Here is a 20591-nt window from a genome sequence, read left to right on the forward strand (position 1 = left end):
TGTAGCTTTGGTTCTAGTTATTTTATGACTATTGTAGGAATTAGGAAATTGTAATGGTACTTAAAACCACCAGGGTTTTTTTTGTGTAAGTTTTCTGTTACCTACAACAGAAATGTTTTCTTTAAAAAAAATGACACATGGTTAGTGTAACCTCTTTTCTCTAATGTACTGTTTTCATGTAATTTGTCAGGGAAGAGTCAGTTACCCGAAGCAGATGCTTTCTATTGTTTCTGAACCGTATCACATTGAGCATGCCTTGAGGCCAATAATGACGCACAAAGTTGCAGCTGTATTTCTTCCATTGGTAAGCGCACACATTTCAGCCTTTAAAGAGTGACAATGATGGCTTGTCTTTGAACAAACCTACATTGTAAAGAAAATTCCACTAAAATCCAAAGCATTTTTAGATTAATTTAATATTGCAACTTGCATTTTAAAGACACAGACAGTCCAAAACATGATAGACCACCCACAGAGAAAAAGAGAGAGCAAAGGCAAAGAGCTGGAGTCTAAACAAGCCCTCCACACTGTTCCTCAAAAGGACCATTTGAACAGAAATCAAGCCCTGGCAACATAGACTTGTGTTGTTTTGTTCAGTCTGTATCTCACAGTCACATACATGTAGTTTACAAAACTGGACCAATCACTTTACAGTTCCTTGCTCCATAGCCACTGATCACTATGTTAGCACTTTGTCATGTAGTATTTACATGTAGCAAAAATAAAACTGTTAGGTGTTTGAGTACCAGATGGATCAGACTGTGTTCTAAAATCTATTTCAATTTTACATCCTCTTTTCTGGTTCCCATTCTCTATTTTGTAAACCAGTTTGGCAAAGAAACTGACAAAGGATCGTGTTTGTAACTCTTGGCTAGCATTTTTGTGTTTTGACTGTGCAACATAAAATTATACTTTTCTGCACTCTGTATCCATAGGTAACTTGTAGGCATCATTCTTTTTAACTTATGGCACTAATTAGCAATAATTTAAACATGAAAAAACCACATTCTGTGTTAAAGGTTCTTGGCAAAAAGTTTTACTACTGTGCTTTTTTAATGTGCAGTGATTGTTAGTACTTTTTGCTGTATACAGATAAAAGGCAGGTTCTGTCTGTCTGGGTTGGCTAGCTGAATTAATTTGTAAAAGCCAGGCTCAGTATCACCACCTCAGAGTTTTGTTCTCTGCAATATGGCTGTCATTGTTATAAGCATTTCTCACAGTATCTTGAAGAAAAAAAACCAACATTTTTATAATCTCAGATGTCAGCAGTAAATGAAAGATTTATAATTAACAAAAAAAAAAACATTAACACAAGCAAGGAATGTCAATACATAAATACATTTACAATAACTACATTTTTAAAAAACTATCAGTTCAAAATAAAACTCAGACATTTAAACAATGTTATAAAACAATATTATACAACAAATCGGAGATCAACTTTGTAGCAATGCTTAATACACGTTTTAAAATGTACACCATTAATCTGACTTTTCGTCCATTTACAATTTTCACCCTCCGACTATACCATACGTCACAGCAGAACAACAACTTGGGTTAATGGTAGGACAAGTGCATAGCAAAATAGAAGATCATTTGACAAGGTTAAGGAAACTGAAAACTGCAAAATTGGCTTTAAAAACATTTAAAAACCAGGTTTAAGGCAAATTTCATTTAAAATTGGCATAGTCTGAGTAAATGTCAACAAAGTCTTGTACCACCCTGTAGCAGAAGTCATACTGTTCCTGTAGGGAAAGAAGAAAGGTGGATTACATGGTGACCAGTAAAATGAGAAGCTGTACAACTTATTAAAAGAATACATTGTGCATATATACACACACAAATGTAAGGTAGAATCTGATCACTGTATTTCATAGAGGAGCTTGGGAATCCTAAGCAGATCCTTGATTTTTTTGCCACATTGAAACATCCATCCATCACTTTGTTTGTGGTTTATCTTAGCCTCATCACTATTAAAGTTTATCACAGTACTTTTTGTAAAATTTCTGTTTTACTTTTACTCYTGCCCCCTGGAGATTGTTGCTCAGTTGTTTTAGGGTCTTGAAATATTCAAGCAGTTCTTTGACGATTGTAATATTGTGCAGCTCTATTATCGCATAAATGTTGGACCTCAAATCCACATGTTCGTAATCAAGTCCACTGACTGTAAACTCCAGTTTGGACAAAATATCTATCATTGTGAGGACATTAGGTGGAGCACAGTCAATATGAATGTAGACCCTGTAATACAGATTAAATGTTATTTTAAATACACAGTGTTGAAAAGGTAGATAAATGCCAAATAAAAATGAAGCACCCAGAAGAGATGGACACATATGAGCAAAATCGTGTGTACTTGCTTGTCTGTGAAGGGTGATTAAAATGGATTTTTAAGGGGAAGGCATTTCTACAACAGAACCCAAAAACCATTAATGGTGGCATCAAACAGTTAGCAGAATGTTTGATAATCAAAACAGAGAATCAGGTCACCCAGTTATATAGGGTCCCTACTTAGCATTAGCAGCACTTTATGCTGTTTGATTGGGCGACTGTCATTATAAGCTTGTATGTGGCCAGATGGTGGTATTAATTACCATGCATGTACAGATGTCTGGATGAGTGAGGGCAGCCACCCTGGATGGTGGTTTGGTTTGTCTCACTCATTGTTTTTTCTGACTATTGGGGCCTGGCGGAGCTGTGGAAACTGACACATTTCAGATTATTGGCAATATCATATTCTTCTACTTACAACAGTTTGGACCATATGAGGCCTCTGCATGCGTAAACTCTTGACGGTTTGGAACACGTCCAGCAGGCCTTCTGCTTTGACTCGCTCCAAGATATTGCTCAGTGCAATGAACGTACCTGTTCGCCCTGCACCAGCACTGTAGCATAAACACAAAATATTGGCTTTAGTACATGTTTATTCAAGAATGAGCCACTTTCACAAACTGAAACCTACCTGCAGTGTACGACTATGGGATGGTTCCCAGACTGCTGCTGCTGTCTCTGCACTGAGGCGATGATGTCAATCATGCCTTTGCCCTCTGCCGGGATGCCGATCTCAGGCCAGCCATGGAAGTGGAAGTGCCTGATCGTCCTTGTCTGCTTCTCCTTTTAGAGGAAATGCACAGGTAGATGAGAGATCATAATACCTTTGAAATGTGATTTATTAGCAGTTTATGAACGATAATGGGGCGTGCTGTGCAGTATATAAGAGGTGGGCTGACGAGGGATATTCTGGGAGGCGAATGAACAATCGCACCTTTAGAAGAGTGAAGTGGGTCGAAGTTAATGAAATATATGAAATAAGAACCTCCCGGTTGATAAGCCTAAACACATCCTGCTTTACTCTCACAGTCTAGAGAGTTTTATGCTTCCTGTTTAGTTCCAAGTTTTGGATAGTTGGTGGATCACTTCCAAAACACTTCTATCAAAGAGTTGCATTTATTATTCGTAACAATTCTTTTAAAATAATATATTTTTAAATCAAGGTTGTGGAAGCCTGTACATATGGTATTCTTAGTAAGCTAACTGGTAAATGTGAATGTTTTTGGATTAAAAAAAACCATCCATTTGCTTAGAAGGATCCAGATTTATTCACTCAAAGATGTGAGGTGTCAAAAAACAACATAAAACTCAGCAAAAGTTTGTATTCTGCTTGATCTGGTAAGAACAGACTCAGTTTAGATAACATTTTACTAGTGTTTGGGATTTTAATGTCTAAATACAATTCTTACAGGCAAACAAAGTAGCTCCATAAGAAGAGTCAAGTGTTGTAAATGATGTAAAGGAAGCCAGATTTACATCTCTGATAGTGGAAAGTTAATTTGCTTACCGGCACAAAGGTGAGTACCAAGTCTCGTAGACTGAAGGTTTCGCACAAAGTGTCTCCCTTCAGCTCTACAGTGTAGTCTCCATAGGTAGCAGAGTCCTCTGTGGGCCAGTACTGGCAACACTTGTCCTGCAAAACAGAATCGCTATATAAATATGCAGACTATAATGCATTATAATAGCTTTAGCAAAAATAACGCTGCATGTTATGTGGAAAAAGATGGCAAAAGTAGAAATTTAGCTTAGTTAAGTGTTCAATGATTTGCTTTCGTGGATCACCTGCTCCCTCTCCTGGAGCTCAGTAAGCATTACAATGGAGTGACATTTCCATTCCCACACCATTCTCCAGAAATCCTCTACAGTATGGGGAAGAGGGCCCTGTGTGGCAATGAAGTAGTCCTTCTGTCTGTATCCCTGAGTAACAGCAGAGCATTCATTTATTACATTTTTGATATGGTGAAGTCTAAGTACTGTTGGTAACCTGTTGCTGCAGGAAGAGATGTTTTCTTACATCTATAAAAGACGCGTTGACGTAATCTGTGAACTCTTGGCCTCTTCTCATGGAGAGAATGACTCTATTGAAATCATCTGAAATGGACAAAGCAGATGACAAACGTATGAGAGCAGCAGATGGAAATATTGATGAGGTTTTAGATATATAAACCGGCATGAGTGGTTCTCAGAGTAGACTGCTTGAAGGGTAACTGGATTTTTTTTAAGTGAGGTTCTGTGAAATTATCTGTAATAGTTTCCTTACCTGTAGGAGAAAGATATTACTGTGGGCTTGGTGGAAGCTAGTCTGACAGACATTACTGTTTTAGTTAACTACCAATTTAAGATAACTCTATGCTAACAGATTAGCTGTCTACTGTATTCATCCACTTTCATAGGACCTCACTCAAAAATCCAATATTACCTTTTAAATAATAATAAAAAAATAATGAATAGCTGGCAGGAGTCTAATGCTAACATTTGGTACCAACAACATTGCTCTTCAGTGGAGAAGATGTTAGTGGTAGAAGATTTGTAGTTAGAGGGAGATTCAAGTTTGTGTGGCTTTTAGCTATTCACGGGTTGATGTGGTCCCTAACCCCACAACTACCTGACACTATATCTTGAAACTGCCTTAAATAGACAAAGTGAATTCCTGTTTCTTACATGGAATAATTTGTAGAACTCTGTTCTTCTTCATGTTTGCAGGAAGATTCCCAGTTCTCATGTTCTCCTTCATTATTCGCATGTTGGTCAGTTTCTGAGAAGTCAAAAGAATGCAAAGTGTGAGGAATTCAAAAATACAATCATTTAAAAATTAAATCCAAGGTTCACTTGCTTTGCAGCTAACTTGACAACAGAATTTTTTGTGATTACATTTTTCTTAAAAAAAAAAAATAAATAAAGTTGGTGCCAAAGGTTCACCCAAATCAATACTATTGTGTAGAGGTGTGCCGATCGATTGGTCAAAGATCATAATCGGCCGATTTTCGTGAAAAAGTGCATGATCGGTGATCGGCGATCATTGGCTCTTGTTGCCGATACCGATCACCTGCATCTCATTTCGCAGCCTGCCTGTGCAGCTGGTCTCCTCTTTCCTTCACACTGCGCAAACACGCAGCAACAAATCCTTAGTGATGTGGAACTATAACGCACTGAGTGAATGGGGAAGTTTGCGTGTTGCGGCGGAAAATTGAAGCACGTCAAAATGCATCAACACAACGAAGCTAATACGACATAAAAACAATGCCATACTTGACGGAGTTTGGCTATATCGAGGCTCACTGCAGTAAAAAAGACATATGGAGGATCAGATAGCAGGTAAAGCAGCGCACAGCTACAAACACTCACCCGGATTAGCATGACGGTCAGAAAGCTAAACAAATAACCAGCAAAATTATTTAAGTCTTCGAGCTGCGATGTAAGACGCTGGTTCTGTTCTCGTTGTTGAACCGCTGCTACACGCTACAGGTAGTAATATTTCACAGACRGAGCGCCGCTTCTGCTCCACCTGGTAGTGACTCTCACACCGAACCTCTGTTTAAAGCTGCAGCATCTAACCTAAAAAAATAAATTTTACATACGTATTAAAACTTTCGCTGTCCTAACATGAGACAGATAATCTCTAAAAAAATAATCGATCTCCTCCCTGCTCTGCATAATTACTCCGCTCAGTCAGAAACAGCCACTCAGAACTAGCAGTAATCAGCTAGCCGCCATGCTATCAGGAAGTATTCATTCAGTAACTCTGGATTGTTTATTGTAATGGAGCCTGTATTTGCCTTTGAATGTTAAGTTTTATACTTTAATTTTTTGGTAATGTTGAGAGGTTTTATTTAGGTTCTTTGCATTATTTAGCCTCTTCAGAGCCTTCATATGTTATCAGTATGTTAAAGATAGTATTACCGATAGCAGTACAATTTGCAGAATGCCTGTTTTGTTTAGTTTTCTTCTTGGAAAAAACAAGTTTTTGTCTAAATTAATGTGAATTCATGGTTCCTTTTCCCACATAATGTAACTGGTAGTGTTTATTATAAAAAAAAAAAAATATGTGATCGGTATCGGTGATCGGTATCAGTGATCGGTATCGGTGATCGGCCCTCATGGGTGATCTGTATCGGCAGAAAAAAACCTGATCGGCACATCTCTACTATTGTGCACAATCTTGTTAGAATAATATTTATAAGGGTGTTGCAACTTTTCTGATTTTGCGTGTTCACATTTTCAATCTTTTTTCTGTTTCAATAAACAAAGTAAAAATATTTGACAGTGCATGCAATGTGAAGAGAAATGAAATATCACTGAAGGCCACATCCTTTTATAAACATTGTTCGCCCCTGCTCTGAAAGCCCACAATGACTTTCCTGCTTCCTCACCAGTGGTTTGTTTTAATTTAGTTTTTCTTCTATCAGAATTAGGCCACAGGCCTCTATTGCTCTAGAGCTGTATAAAGTAAAATAAATGTTGGCCAATCACTTAAGCAGTATGTATTCAGACTCACCATTCCTGTAAATGTACAGCAAAGAACTGACTCCAGAGTTTTTCATTGCCAAAATGAAACAACATATTTGCTTTATGTTTTAAAGCCGACAGAAGCAACCTTTTACATGAAACCTTGATAAGATGGAAACCATTTTTTCAATTAGATGGAAAGACTATTCATTGTACTCAAGAAAACACCCACAACCAGAATATCATCATTTATAGATTTTTCTTTTAAGATGTACCCAAAAATCGAACCCACTTCCGATTGCTAGCTCTGATCCCATCTAGGTCTTGCTCACAACACTTTTTATTATAGACCTAAAGGCAGTTAGTTTCAGTATCAGAGGAAGCAAAGAAACGTACGACTATTTTCTACAAGTCGTGAAATGTCTGTGGTTGAGGCTAAGAGGGAGAGCAAGACTAAGCAGATAAGATGACAAAGTTACAGATTACACTTTAATTTGAACTCAAACTTTCATGCAACATGCTGGACTAAAAAACACAAAGTATTTTGCAAATCTTAGTCAAGATAAGGCCCAAAGTACTAAATTATTTACTCAAAGACCATATTTTCAAAGTAATCGCAAAGTAAAGATGCCAGAAATCCAAGTTTATGATGCAGACTCGGTTATGATTTTCTTTGTTTAAAAAATAATCACCTTATTTCACAGGAACTAATCTCACCCAGTGATGCGATGCCACCTCTGCTGCTAATATAAATAACCTACAACTACTCAGAACAGGAAGTGTACAAAAACGTATTTTGAATACCGTTTCTAAATCTTGATCTACTATAGTAAAATACTATTTACTACTTACTACATACTATAGTCAAAGAAAAATCTAAATTTGCTACAATTACTATCCACTTGTCGAGGTAAACATCTGATTGCAAATGGCTACAAAATTCTGATTAGTGCATCTCCAAATACTTTACTTTGGTATGCAAAAGGTTATTTAAGTGATACTAGCCTTTTCATTTAGTTTTTTTTTCTGTTTTATTTAGACAGAATGTGAAACAAATCAAATTACTTTAAACTCCTCCTCCAGGCCCACACGGTCACCATCGGCAAAGGTGTTGTGCAGTTTGTGCAGATGTCCTTCCAGAGATGACACATCCAGCTCTGTGTCTCCATAGAGGTAGTATTCAAGCAAGGCCTGGTAGACGAATGAGTACTGCATCTAGGGTGAGGACAGAAATATTAAATACACACCGTATGGGTAGTTGATGATAATGCACCAGGGAGTCCATCTTTAACTCACATCTGTCTGGATGAGCTGGGAGCGCTGCTCTCGTATCTTGGAGACAAACCCAAACACATCAACTATCTGCTCCGCGTGCATCATGTCGATCATGCCGTCGATTACGATGAAGGTTCCCGTTCTCCCAACACCAGCACTGGGCACAGAAAACACACACGCTGTGTTTACCACAATGCTCAGCTGACACTTGTATGGTAATGGGAAGCGAGAGAAAAACAAAAGCACATCTGTGCTTGTAAACACATTCGTTGCTATAAATCACTTTGTTTTTGTTTACCCACAGACTCACAGAGAGTACATTCATACCCAAATACATCACTTCCCATAGAAACTAAGTGGATAACTGAAACAAACAAAACCTCATTCAGGAATACTAAGCTTGTTCAGTTCAAGTAAACGCATTTAGCTACATCAGCTGCTGACTCTTCAGTACCTGCAGTGGACCACAATAGGTCCAGAAAATGGCGGATTCACAGCCTTGACCTTTTTCAGGAACTTGAGCATGCCAATGGGGGAGAAAGGAACTCCAAAGTCAGGCCAGCTGGTGAAGTGAAGCTGTGTGACCGGACGGGGAGTCTTAGCAGCATCACTGGCTTGCTGTGAAATTAAAATATAAATATTGAAGTTATATATTAAGACAATAATTTATGTTTTCAGAAATCAATTAGAAAGCTTTTCTCATCTAGGAGAGTCAAGTCTTGTTTTGTGTTAGCTTGAAGCAGGCTAACACAAAGCCTGTGAAGTCTGCACAACTTGTCTGGCTAAATTAATGTTCTAATATAGAATCCAATTAAATATTGCATTATATTGCTCAGCCTTGTTACTAGGTATAAAAGATTAGGATGTCTTGCAAAGGGAAATATGACTGCACACCATGGCTGTCTAATGATAATAAAGCTTCCTGTGATGTGTCGCCTCCCATCTGTTGTGCAATCAAATTTACTATATATTATTATGTTATGCTCCTTGCAAATGAATTTAAACACAGTTTGTGGTTTGTAGATCTATATTTCAGCTGTTTTAGCACTTAGACTTAACACTAAAGTTAGCGTGTGATTCACTTCTTAAGTAAAAGCCATTTCAGGACTGCACAATGTATTATCATAGTATCAAAGTGTCCAACATAAATGTCACAAAGGAGTGCATTATTTGTAGGCCAATATATTTCAGATCTATTGCATGTTTTTGTAGCATTATGTAGGTCTCAGATTAAAAATTGGCATTCCTTCATCATATACTTCCTTTGACCTCCTTCTAATTTCAGATTTTATCTAGGGCCCTTATTTAAAAATTTGCTCATTCCAGAAGTAACGGCTATAATCACGATCGATTCTAATACTTTATCTTTTAAAATGAACACTGAGAAAGAATTCTAGAAGAGTCTGGAAGAACATGTTGTTTTTACAGAAAACACTTGAAATGTGCTGTCTCGCTTTAGGAAATATGCATATTAAATGCAAGTAAACAAAGTTTCTTAATGAATTCAAGAGGAACTGGTTTGCACTTACATGTTGTACACAGAACTTGCGTATTGTGTAGTCTACAAGGACTGTGAAGTCCTCGACTGCCACCCTTACATTCCCGTAAGTCCAGCAGCCCTGGTCTGGCCAGTACTGGTAACACTTATCCTGCAGGAATATACCATGAGAAACACATGATTTAGTAAAATGTTAATTGAAATTAATTCAAAATCAGTCCAGATCACATTAGGGAAGAACGTCTGAATAAACAACTTGGCAAAACGTTGTTTTTTGCTATATAACGTTTTAAAACTTTATATAGACAAAAAATAAACACCACTGCCCTTTCATACATCACCCAAGTCTGAGTTTCACTTCAGCCCACAGCATTAACATAAGAAGCAACAATCTCCATATCTGAGCACCTTATCACTTCTCCTACAGGTAAGGGAACTTGAGTAGTAAATACCTCTTTCCTTTCTTTCAGATTTGTCAGCATGACAACTGTTGCTACTTTCTGCTCCCAAATCATCCTCCAAAAGTCTGCTACTGTCTCTTCTTTTGGTCCTGAGAAATAAAATATGAGGTTATTGTAATCTCTAATGAAAAAAAAAAAAAATCGGTTTCCTTTATACCTTTACTTACCTTGTGCAGCTATAAATTTGTTCTTTTCTGTGTAACCCTGGTGGTAAAAGAATATTTCTAGTGACTATAATGCAAAGTAGTACTTTCTGAGTGTAAAAACACAAAACAAAACAAAACTATTTTTTAAACAAATACCTCCTGAAAGTACTGTAAACATTTATCTGACATTAGCGCAATTAATTATTTCGTCAACTTTTGAATTTACACAATCAGAATGATGAAAAACTAGCTCACATCAACGTAAGATGCATTAATGTAGTCTGAACATGGGTTCCCATCCAACTGAGTCAGCACCACTCGGGAATGATCATCTGTTAGTGAAAAAAGAAACAAAGAAATACTTTAGGTGGAAGTACCACTCATTTTTGTCCATAAAGTGCTGGGCCGAACGAGAAAAAGCACTTCTGGGCCTCTTTCGGCACTTCTGGCTAAATATTGGAAGCGTGTTGGCAACAGACTGAATAACTTCATCCACTTCCTCTGCTGCCATTGCTAACACTACAGGCAGACAACTTGTCCTTCAGTTTTCTCATTGGCTTGGTAGAAATTCTACTGGTGAAATCCAAGTCAGTGGGAGAAAGCCTAGACTGTGCTTTGAAGTGAAATTTGAATCGAGCGGAATAAGAAGGCAATGGCCAGGCTAGTGTCAGTGACATTAGCCTCGCTGTCAGTTTTTAGCAGCTTAAAGGCCTTATCCCTCCACAATGCATCTCTTTTCATCCATCTATCCACTTTCTTACACCCTCGACCCTAGTGGGGTCAGGAGGGGTGCCGGTGCCTATCTCAAGCGAACGTTTCGGGCGAGAGGCGGGGAACACCCTGGACAGGTCGCCAGTGCATCGCAGGCACCTCTTTTAAATTTTTGTGCATTTTCAACCAAATAATAAAATTTTTTACTGTAGCTAATATTACACATTTGAGGACTAGTTTTGAACACAAAACCAAAACTATGACAATGACGGTGTTTGGCTAGAAATAGCCAAACGCTCACCTAAAGTCTCTGACTCTATAAATGCCAAGGAAGAGAACTACAGCCAGCATAATGCGTCGACTTTAACTGCGACAGACAGAGAACCACTGAACAAATTTTAATACTGTTGTTTGGACACATGAGGACGTGAACAATAACAAGAAAATTTGGCTGACTGAGCAAAAAAATTGAGCAGCCTACGCCTGGCCAACCTAGATTGGTATGTTGTCATTTGTAGTAATTTTGCTTATTATCTGAGATGAGGTGGTTTTAGGTGGCTGAGTAATTTATTTGCTGTAGTAGTATTTAGCTTTGTATGCATTTTTGTGAATCAAATAGCTGGGAAGCATCTTAAAACTGCAATTATCCTGCTGTACCTCTTAGCCAAGACTTTAGAGGGATTTGTATTATTATTATTATTCAAAATATATAGTTACTGTAAAAATAAAGTACCTCTGTTATTATGAGGAATGATATGCAGTTTCAGGCTTGAAAATTATTTAAATTCAATTATAAACGTATAAAAACAAAAAACCTGAGATGCTTACCAAACCGCTAAAATGCAAAATTTTAACCCTGTTAACAAGTGCATCAAACTGAATAATGTCCACATACTTTAATTTCTGCACAATTACACAACAAAGAAACAGAGTCAGAAACCATAAAGTTTCAGCCTTTTCAACTGTTTTTGTCAGATTCTGCAAAGCACAAAGCAGAAATTACAGACTACTGAAGACAGCAATTTCCATCATTTCCACATATATTCACTAATTTGCTAAGTGTATATACTCATCCAAGGTTTTCAGATTTTTGCTCAAAACTAAAGTCGACTAAAACTAAAACTGAGTTTACCAGAATTGTATTGGGATTTCATATGACAGACCAACACAAAGTAATGGATAATTACTAAGTGGAACGTATTTTCTAAGCTCCTTACAACTGCTGATCTGATGAGTGTGGCATTCATATTGTACTACACCCTTATCTTCGATCTCAAAATCTAGTTCAACAAACTGCCTTCAGAAATGGCCTAGTTAGATCTTAGAGTTCAAGTCTGTTTAGTTAAACATCAGCATGACAACCAAGGAACACAGTAGAGAGAGAGAAAGTTGTAAAGAAGTTTAAAGTAGTGAGACTATAGTACAATATCCCAACGTTGACAAATTCACTGAGAACTGTTCAATTAATCAACTATTGTTTTCTTCAGTCTAGCTAAAATTGCTGCAAAAATGCTTCACCCAGCAGTCACTCGGCAAGAGCTATGTTGCGCACAGGACCAGTCCATCATAAGGAAACAAAAAAAACACACACTCATACCTAAGGGCAATTGAGGGAGACCAAGGGTGTACAGAAAATGGATGGATGGATTAATGTGTCAGGATGGCCAAGTTAAAGTTCAGACCTAAACCCGATTGAGAATCTGGGTCAAGACTTAAAAAGATTCTGATCACAAATTGTACCCATCTAATCTGACTGAGCTTGGGGGATTTTTTTTAAAGAAGGAAAAATATCCAGTACTTTTCATGAAATTGCAATTAGACACATGAAAAAGCTCACTGTGTGTGAATACTTTTGGAATCTAAGACCTAAAGCCTGTTTCAAGCACTAAAACTCATCCACTAGAAAAGCTGCAAAAACGCATTACTTAATTCTTAGTACATTTCTATTGTTGCCAAAAATGCAGGAATGTAGAAACACCTCTTCTCCCCATAGGGTTACACAGGTTTAAACTTGATTGTACATGCTTAGTTATTTTTAATTTTAAGAGCTGCTGGCATAACTGCAGTGCAAGACCAGTGATAAAAACACAAGTTCTCAGAAGAGGAACCACACGTGTTAGAAAGCAAAGCTATGGAGGAAACTATTAGAATATTGTTCTGTCATTGTAAGTGCATGTGCAAGCGGTTAATGGGAGCTTTACTGTATCTGTCAGAGCGGAAAAAAAAAAACGTGTCAAAGACACAATGGCGCTTGTTTGTGTATATAGAAACAGGAAGCAGAGTTTGACTCAGAAGCAAAGCAAGCTTCTACAGAACAGAAAGTACGCTCACAGGGAAGGATGTTGGGGTATCTGTTCTTCTCCTTGTTCTCATCCTTGTTTGCCTCTTCATACGTCCCCTGTGCATTGCCCCCTGGCAAGGACTGCAAAGCAAAATTACAGATTATACAACAACACAATCAGCAGTGGTCTGCTGCATGAAGGCACTTCCTCTGCTAAATTAGCTTAGAACTTCAACTTCCTCTTTCTCTTACAACGGTCTAAAAAATCCCCATATATTTGTTGCTTGAACTATGAATCGGACAATTTATTTTGACTCAGACTCCTCAACAATAGACAAAAATAGTCAAATAGGTACTTTTCGTTTGTGTGGGTGAGTATGAGATCAGTGTGTGTCATGGACGATATGACACATGGTACTTATTTTAATTTCCTACATGAAAATACACACATTCTTAACTTTAAGCTTTCTTTCACGATTCTCCATGAATAAGTTAGAGACAGTGATGAAGGCCCAGTCCATGTGCCATAAATGCTACTTGAAATCAATGTACAAAGSACAGAACGTTTCTTTATTTAACTTGTAAGATTTAAAGAGAAGCTCACATTATACTCCTCCCTGAAGAGTTTGCCATCATCAGCTGAGCGGAGCCGGTACTCCTCCTCCAGGTGGTCCACTGGGATGGGCAGGTAGGTCTTTGAGGCGGAGGGGGACCTGGGCAGAAGGACCACCGTCTGTTGCTCTGTGGGGAGGRAACATAGTTGGTACCATMTCTCCTTTTTGGTGGCTTTTTTWWAATCATTTGAAGCTAAAAATGAAATGTCCTAAGAAAACTAATCATGTAGCGCTGGTAGAAATAAAAATCAAAGATATGTTCTGCGATGTTAAATAACCAATTCTAAGAAATAAAGTGTAAATGATTGGGTTGAATTAGAACAGTGGTTCCCAACCTGTCTGTAAATTAGAGCATGTTAACTAAAATCAGGAATCCCTTATTTCAAAGCTGGATGTTTTTTTTTGTTTGTTTTTTTAATACCTTTTTAGTGCTTCATGTTGAGGTMATCAAAAACTAGTTCTTAAGTCAGAGAACAAGTATCACTTCTTTTTTTYCCCTTTTACAGCAAAAGTCCAAGCAAACATTTTGTCCTAAGGACATTTCTTGAGAGATTATAAATAATTTTGTTAGACATTTTTCAGACCTGAAGGACATAGCCACACACTGATTAACTCAAAAATGTTTTTGTAAACAAGTTCACTCCCACTACCTAAGGGAGTTTATGAAGCTTAATTAGAAAAAGGGAGAAAATAGATTGACATGTCTACTATCAAAGSTTAGTGCTGCTCTTAAAGATTATTATATTTCTAGGAATTGTAATTTTTTTTACWGTGCCAATATCCACCAATTATGAATTTCTTTTAGCCCTAAATGTTGCTTTAAAATCCTCTTAGAGCTGTGGTTATTCCTGTTGCCTGTGKACTTTTTYCTTCCACTCTACTTTCCATCAGAATGCTTGGACAGAGGATTCTGGTAAGTCAGCCGACTTGGCAATAAGCTTTTTGTGGCTTATCCTCCTTGTGGAGGGTGTCATTGACGGTCTGCTGGGGAACTCATGTAACATGGCTCTATTGAAAATCATTTTATCTGTTGGTTTTATATAATATTAAAATCTTGTAAAATTAATTTAATCATTAAAAATCAATCAAACATTAAAAMACTGCTGTGGGCAGTGAGGCTATATTTGGTTTCCCCACTCAATTCACCTTATTTATCAGCAAATTTCTCACATAAATAGAAACTTGAGGTTGGGAATCACTGAATCATAAAAATCAACTCACTCAGCTAACGTAATTTGAAAACATTTTGCATAAACTAAACAGGTAATCCTASAGTCTACAATTTTGTGCTACTCCTTCATCTCTGTAGATTTCCCAGAGCACCAAACATCAGCAGGTGTTAAGGAACCAAAAGGAGCCCAGAGAGGAGCCACAGCACCTTGTCCTGGCATTTAGTTACAGCTTTGAGAAAATGAAGGCTGGAAAAATAACCCAGAGAGGGTGGTAGTGTTAGTAACATGCCACCCTTTATACCTGACCTGGAGGTACAACGGTGTACAACGACTCAGAGCTGTAGCCAATCTCTAAAACACAAACCAAATCACATCATTCACACAGACACAGTCCAAATAAAAAGACGACCAAGTGCCTTATTTAAGTATTAAACTGTTTTAAAGTCCAAATGTGTTCTTGCTCCAACCAGCAGCCATCTGAAGGTTGTCTTGGTTTTTTCAGTTCCTTCTCTCCCAGGAGCACAACCTGCTCTGCTCTTTCCATTCCTAGATAAGAAAATGCTTCCTAAAGAACATTCACAAATCCTCATCATGAACAGCTTCCTGCATGGTCTGATAAGTGTTATCAAACGTCACACAAATCAGCTCCATTTTTAAAACAGCGGAGCTGAAAGCTGCTGTAAGAGCAGCTCTGATCTTTGCATCGCCTAACTTCACAGGCAGCCTCAAAGTAGATGCAACTGTTCATGAAACCAGCTTGTTTTCAAACTTCATGTCAACCACAGGAAGTTTGAAGCCACCACAACAACTGGTGGGACTACTTTCACGTATAGGCAGAAATATAAAAACGTATTACCTCCCTCCCCTCTGTCGGCTTTGACTTTCTTTCTTCTGAGCTCAAAGTCTAAATATGACAGATTTATATTTGCATCTTTTAACAGCCATCTTGTCACGCTACCTACAATGCGCCTGCAGCTTCTCTTAGTGTGCRATTTTACTACATTACCTTGTTCTTCCAAGATGCCATTCGGTATTTTCTTGTCAACTGTTGTGACGACTGCTGGTTTCTGGTTTTTTAACCTGAAAGGGAAAACAAAACACTGCWAAATGAGACACAGACAGTAAATCAATCAATTTCATTTTTTTCTTTCAATAACAGTTAATCAACACTCCACACTTTTGAACAAGAATCTTGCCATCCTACCATCTGAAGCTGGAGAACTTATTTTTTCTCATTAGCTGGCGTCTTGGARAGGCTGTGTTTGTGTCAAAATGTAGTTCAGAATTCTGCCTTCAGTCTAAAGCTGCCTGTGGAGCTCCTCTGTCAGTCTGCTCTGCTCTGCTCTGCTCTGCCTAAACATGCGAGGGAGTCTGCTTCCTGAATGGGCTCCGCCTCAGTGACTAAAAAGGAGGAAGTGTTCGTCACCTCCAGCTCTGCCCCTGTGCTGGGCTCTCTGCCATGGGAAGGAGGAAAGGCGAGCCAAGCTAAGGGTTGGAGAGTTTCTTGGTTTTGTGTTAGCTTTTTTTTATTTTTTTTACCTGAGGATGTACCAGGCCAACAGTGTGAAGATGAGCACCAGCAGGGACACAACCAGCACAATGGGAAGAACTTGGGGGTTGTGAGATTTATCTCCTTCTGAGGATGGAGGAGAGGTTAAAGGAGCACTACCAACAAAAATGCAGAAAGAAGACAAACACTACTGTTGCTTCTAAATAAATTGGAAAATTAAATCAAAKAATTCAACTCAAACTATATTCACACAGCAGGCAAGTACGACCCAAATCATCTTTTTATGCTTATACGCAATGTATACATTACTTTTTCTAGATGGTCTTCGTCTTTCCAGTTTTTACTAATTCTTATACTTATCCAATTGTTTTCAAAGCATTTGAAGTCTGGTTGCGTCATTGATGCGAGACATGCATCATATTTCTCCACTAGCAGAAGCCAGGCACATTACATTCTGGACATAAACACTGGCTGAAACTTATAATTATGAAAATGATGAACTCATAGCTCATCACATCACACTCTTACCACTCCTGGCTCTGACATCCAAACAGGCTTCTCTACAAAAGTCCATCACTATTGGCTTCCTAACTACAATTTTACTAGTTTCCTTTGTGTTATGATTTTGACAATACTGTTGGCTCCCATTGCTAAAAAACTTTACATTGATTCATAGATGGCGGCACACACTATTACTTAGGTAAACAACGCTATACTGTTTGGCGTCAACGTTCTTCTGAGCATTGCGGATTGCTAAATGCTCAGACCATTCACACAGTTTGATTCCAATCACATTTCATTAGTAGTATGAACAACCATTAAAAAAAACCCCAAAGGATTTCAGCAAAAAATCTGAATTGAGTATTAAGACTTGCTGTGGGGGCGTGCCCTAAAAGTCAAACATGTAAATCATAGATATTTATTACAAACGGATATATTCAGCATGAGGTGCCAAGTCAACATCTCCATAAAGCTTGTGAGCAAAGAAAATTGGAAGGAATGTAAAATATCCTGGTAGACAGCTGTGCCGACATTGAACTTTTTAATTCACAGTGGAGCAAAACTAACAGATGAGATGTCACACTGGACCTTAAGCAACTTGGATTCTGTGGATGTCATCTCTTCCTCCAAATTCCAAAATTCTAAATTTAAATTCATCTTAAAAGAGGGCTTTGGACCAATGAGCAATAGTCAGGTCATTTTCCTGATCATCCCAGGTAAAACTGTGCTGATATCTCYGGTTCAAGAATGGCTTTAAACAAGTTGTTGCTCAAATCCTGGATATGTCTGTATGGTGGCTCTTGAACTACGAACTACAGCTACACTTTCTGATCTTCCTCATCAAGGCCGCAATTATACTTATTGCTTACAGATTTCTTACCACCATAGGTTTTTCAGTCACGTAACCTTCTACAAATATGCTTGCGTTGATGATTCTGTGAACACAGCTTCCTTAGTTTTGTGGTTTACTCTTCTTGTTGTGTCTGCCGGTCACTGTCTGCTGGAGAAATGCCAAGTCGGCAGCCTTCTAAAGGATTATAAAGGCAATAACACGGRAAGCATAAYTCTTCTGTAACAAAATTGTGTCTATAATTGGTGTTTATTGGTTTTAMATTTTTCTCACTAGCTGAATTTTAGGTGTTCATTAGTTGTACATAAACATTAATAAAAAATTAACAAAAATAAACACTGGAAAAATACCACTGTCTAATAGATTTACAGTTGAAGCCAGACATATATATATATACACATCAAGTAAAAAGACTCATGTCAAATAAACCAGACATATATATACATCAAGTAAAAACCTGAAATTTCTTTAAGCCAGCCACAAGGCATTAATAAATAAATCTCCGGCATATTCTCACGATTGTGACATTCGGCAAATATAAATAATTTTTGTAGTTCTAACTGAACTAAAATAACGAGAAGTCTGATTTAACTTTGRATGTGATGAAAAAGGGTGCATGTGTCTTTTATTTAGTGTATGTAAATGTATGGTTTCAACTCTATGGAAGGTATACTTTTTAAGAAGAATTTCTGATAATATACCTTTTTAATCGTTTAATCTATTGAGATCAACCTGTGTTAGTTACATTGTATGACTTGATCTAATAAATACTTGGAACAGCAAAGTGGCTGCTGTTCTCTTTCATGGCCACAGAGCCAGTTTAATAACAGGTCTCAGCAGTATTTTGTCAACACAGATATGCATCAGCTTGGACAGAAAATTAGAGGCTCTCAAAAAGAAGACAAGACCACCAGTCAGCTATCTGTCCTCTGCATAAAAGTTCACAATAATCTTTAAATTACTAACTGCTGCTGCGAGCTTAATTGTGATCTGGTAAATACAAAGCTGAAGGCTGTTATCAAGCAGATGCAATCACAGCAGAAAACCGATAATGATACTATCTCTGAGAAATGTGATGACTGCAGTAAGCATTAATGGGATATTATGTTGAAGTGGAKTGGCCCTTGCTATTGTTCTTACCTTTTGAGTTGGTGTCATTGGCAGTGGTATTGGAATAGGGTATTGTGGTTGTCACCAAAAACAGAAGGGGGACCATTGTGCCTGCAGGAAAACAAAATGAGGGCGGCTATTGAATTTAGTTCCAGACATGTCTGAGATCAAGATTCATGAGAAAGTGACTATTGCAAAGTATTCATCGGASACAAAAGCTTTTGACAAATCTGAGGTGTATTTCTTTAATCATGAGCTGCTTTCAGGAATGTGCAAAGTTSACGAGAACCACAATGGAATAACACACACATATCCTGGTCATTCATTAGCCCTGTCAAGGGAAACRTATAGCTGTATTACCACAAATGTCCACATGATGGCAGAATACGTCAACAAATTTATTGCAATGACATCGTTGCCTCTTTAAGCCCATTGAGAAAAATATGTCTTTAAGGAGAACGAGGGGGGGCGGAGGGGGAACCCCCCACCTTTTTAATATAAAATTTTAAAATGATTTCAAAATAAATGCAGTTTTTGTGTTCAATTTACAGGCAATGCTGAATATTGTTACCTTCAGGTAACAATATTTGATTGAATGTATTAACCTCAGGAAACAGAACTTCCACATCCACTAAATTCCACTGATGTAGCTGATACCAGCTGCTTTCGTCAAGCTATTTCTGTAACAAGGCCAAGACAAAGAACAAGGGATTTCCAGGGCACTGCATGTGTAGGTTTAGGAACAACGCATAAACATTTACACATCCCTGAATCAGTAAAAACACAAAAAGTCCAACAATCTTGGAGTGAGTGTGTAAATTGAACGAAAAGGCAGGTTATAGAAGTTTTGTTATTCTGACCAGCCTTGTCCACACTGTTTGAAGAGTGGCAGACTGGGGAGGTGGTCACAGTCTAGAAGAAAGAGGACTGAAAAGTGTGTTTTCAACTATCAATCTGTCACTTACTCCTGGGAAAACTCTTACTCTAGAGCATTGGAAATTAGTCACTCAGTGTAGCTTCTGTCCTCACTGTGCAACAGTCAAWTTCTTACCCAGATGGAGTTGTTGAGGTGACTATGGAAGCTTGGTAGTTTTGTGAATATGGAGTATGCCTATGATTGTTTTACTGGAAGCGTTTTAGCAAGGGGTGTTGTGGTTTCTTTGAARGGCCACCCTGCCCTTGTGTAACCAGCACTAAAACTGCATCTACTTTTGACTTTGTAGTGAACTTTGCAAGTTCTGTTTGTCGTTTATGGACATGATCATAGTGTTGTCATGGAGACTTTGGGAACCTTAAAGCCTCATCTCTGCCTTTTGCAGATGATCTTGCTCTGATGTCATCTTTAAACTAAGACCTCCATCATGTGAAGTTCCCAGGATGAAGTTCAGTACCTCTTGGTCACAGCTCATGGTCCTCAACCAGAACAGAGTGACCTGCTTCCTCTGGGCTCGAGTCCAGTCAGTGTCCTAAACAGCAGAGTGAGTTCATGTAAGTTGATCAGTATTGATGAGGAGGAAGCAGGAGATGAATGAATAGCCTTGGATCTTGCATTTAAACTTGGAGTAGAACTGCTGTMGCTTCGCATCAAAACAGTTCAGGTGTTTTGGCAATCTCATGAGGAAGCCTCGTTAGGAGGTGTTCCAGACGCATTTCACTGGGAAGAGACCTCGAGGCAGACCCAGAAC

At 38.1% G+C, this 20591-nt stretch overlaps 1 protein-coding gene across 8 annotated transcripts in view; it reads right to left on the minus strand.

Annotated features, from left to right (window-relative positions):
- Nucleotides 1-398: 398 nt before the first annotated feature.
- LOC103481561 (protein tyrosine phosphatase receptor type E) overlaps nucleotides 399-20591 on the minus strand; it is a 68471-nt gene continuing 48278 nt past the window's right edge. For 2 of the 8 annotated variants that reach the window (XM_008437104.1, XM_008437105.2), the window contains exons 3-22: nucleotides 18937-19017; nucleotides 16475-16571; nucleotides 15942-16015; nucleotides 15242-15286; nucleotides 13754-13890; nucleotides 13200-13290; nucleotides 10413-10489; nucleotides 10179-10215; nucleotides 10003-10100; nucleotides 9582-9701; nucleotides 8507-8670; nucleotides 8074-8209; nucleotides 7843-7992; nucleotides 4993-5086; nucleotides 4346-4422; nucleotides 4114-4248; nucleotides 3839-3964; nucleotides 2963-3114; nucleotides 2750-2885; nucleotides 399-1745 (exon numbers count right to left, since the gene is read on the minus strand). In XM_008437104.1, the coding sequence (XP_008435326.1) occupies nucleotides 1671-1745; nucleotides 2750-2885; nucleotides 2963-3114; nucleotides 3839-3964; nucleotides 4114-4248; nucleotides 4346-4422; nucleotides 4993-5086; nucleotides 7843-7992; nucleotides 8074-8209; nucleotides 8507-8670; nucleotides 9582-9701; nucleotides 10003-10100; nucleotides 10179-10215; nucleotides 10413-10489; nucleotides 13200-13290; nucleotides 13754-13890; nucleotides 15242-15286; nucleotides 15942-16015; nucleotides 16475-16571; nucleotides 18937-19012 (2097 nt within the window). In that variant the 5' untranslated portion in view covers nucleotides 19013-19017 and the 3' untranslated portion in view covers nucleotides 399-1670. The other 6 variants (XM_008437106.1, XM_008437107.1, XM_008437110.2 and 3 more) reach the window with 6 other exon arrangements.

This window comes from Poecilia reticulata, linkage group LG19 (assembly GCF_000633615.1).
Source record: "Poecilia reticulata strain Guanapo linkage group LG19, Guppy_female_1.0+MT, whole genome shotgun sequence".
In the NCBI taxonomy this organism is placed as follows: Eukaryota; Metazoa; Chordata; class Actinopteri; order Cyprinodontiformes; family Poeciliidae; genus Poecilia; species Poecilia reticulata.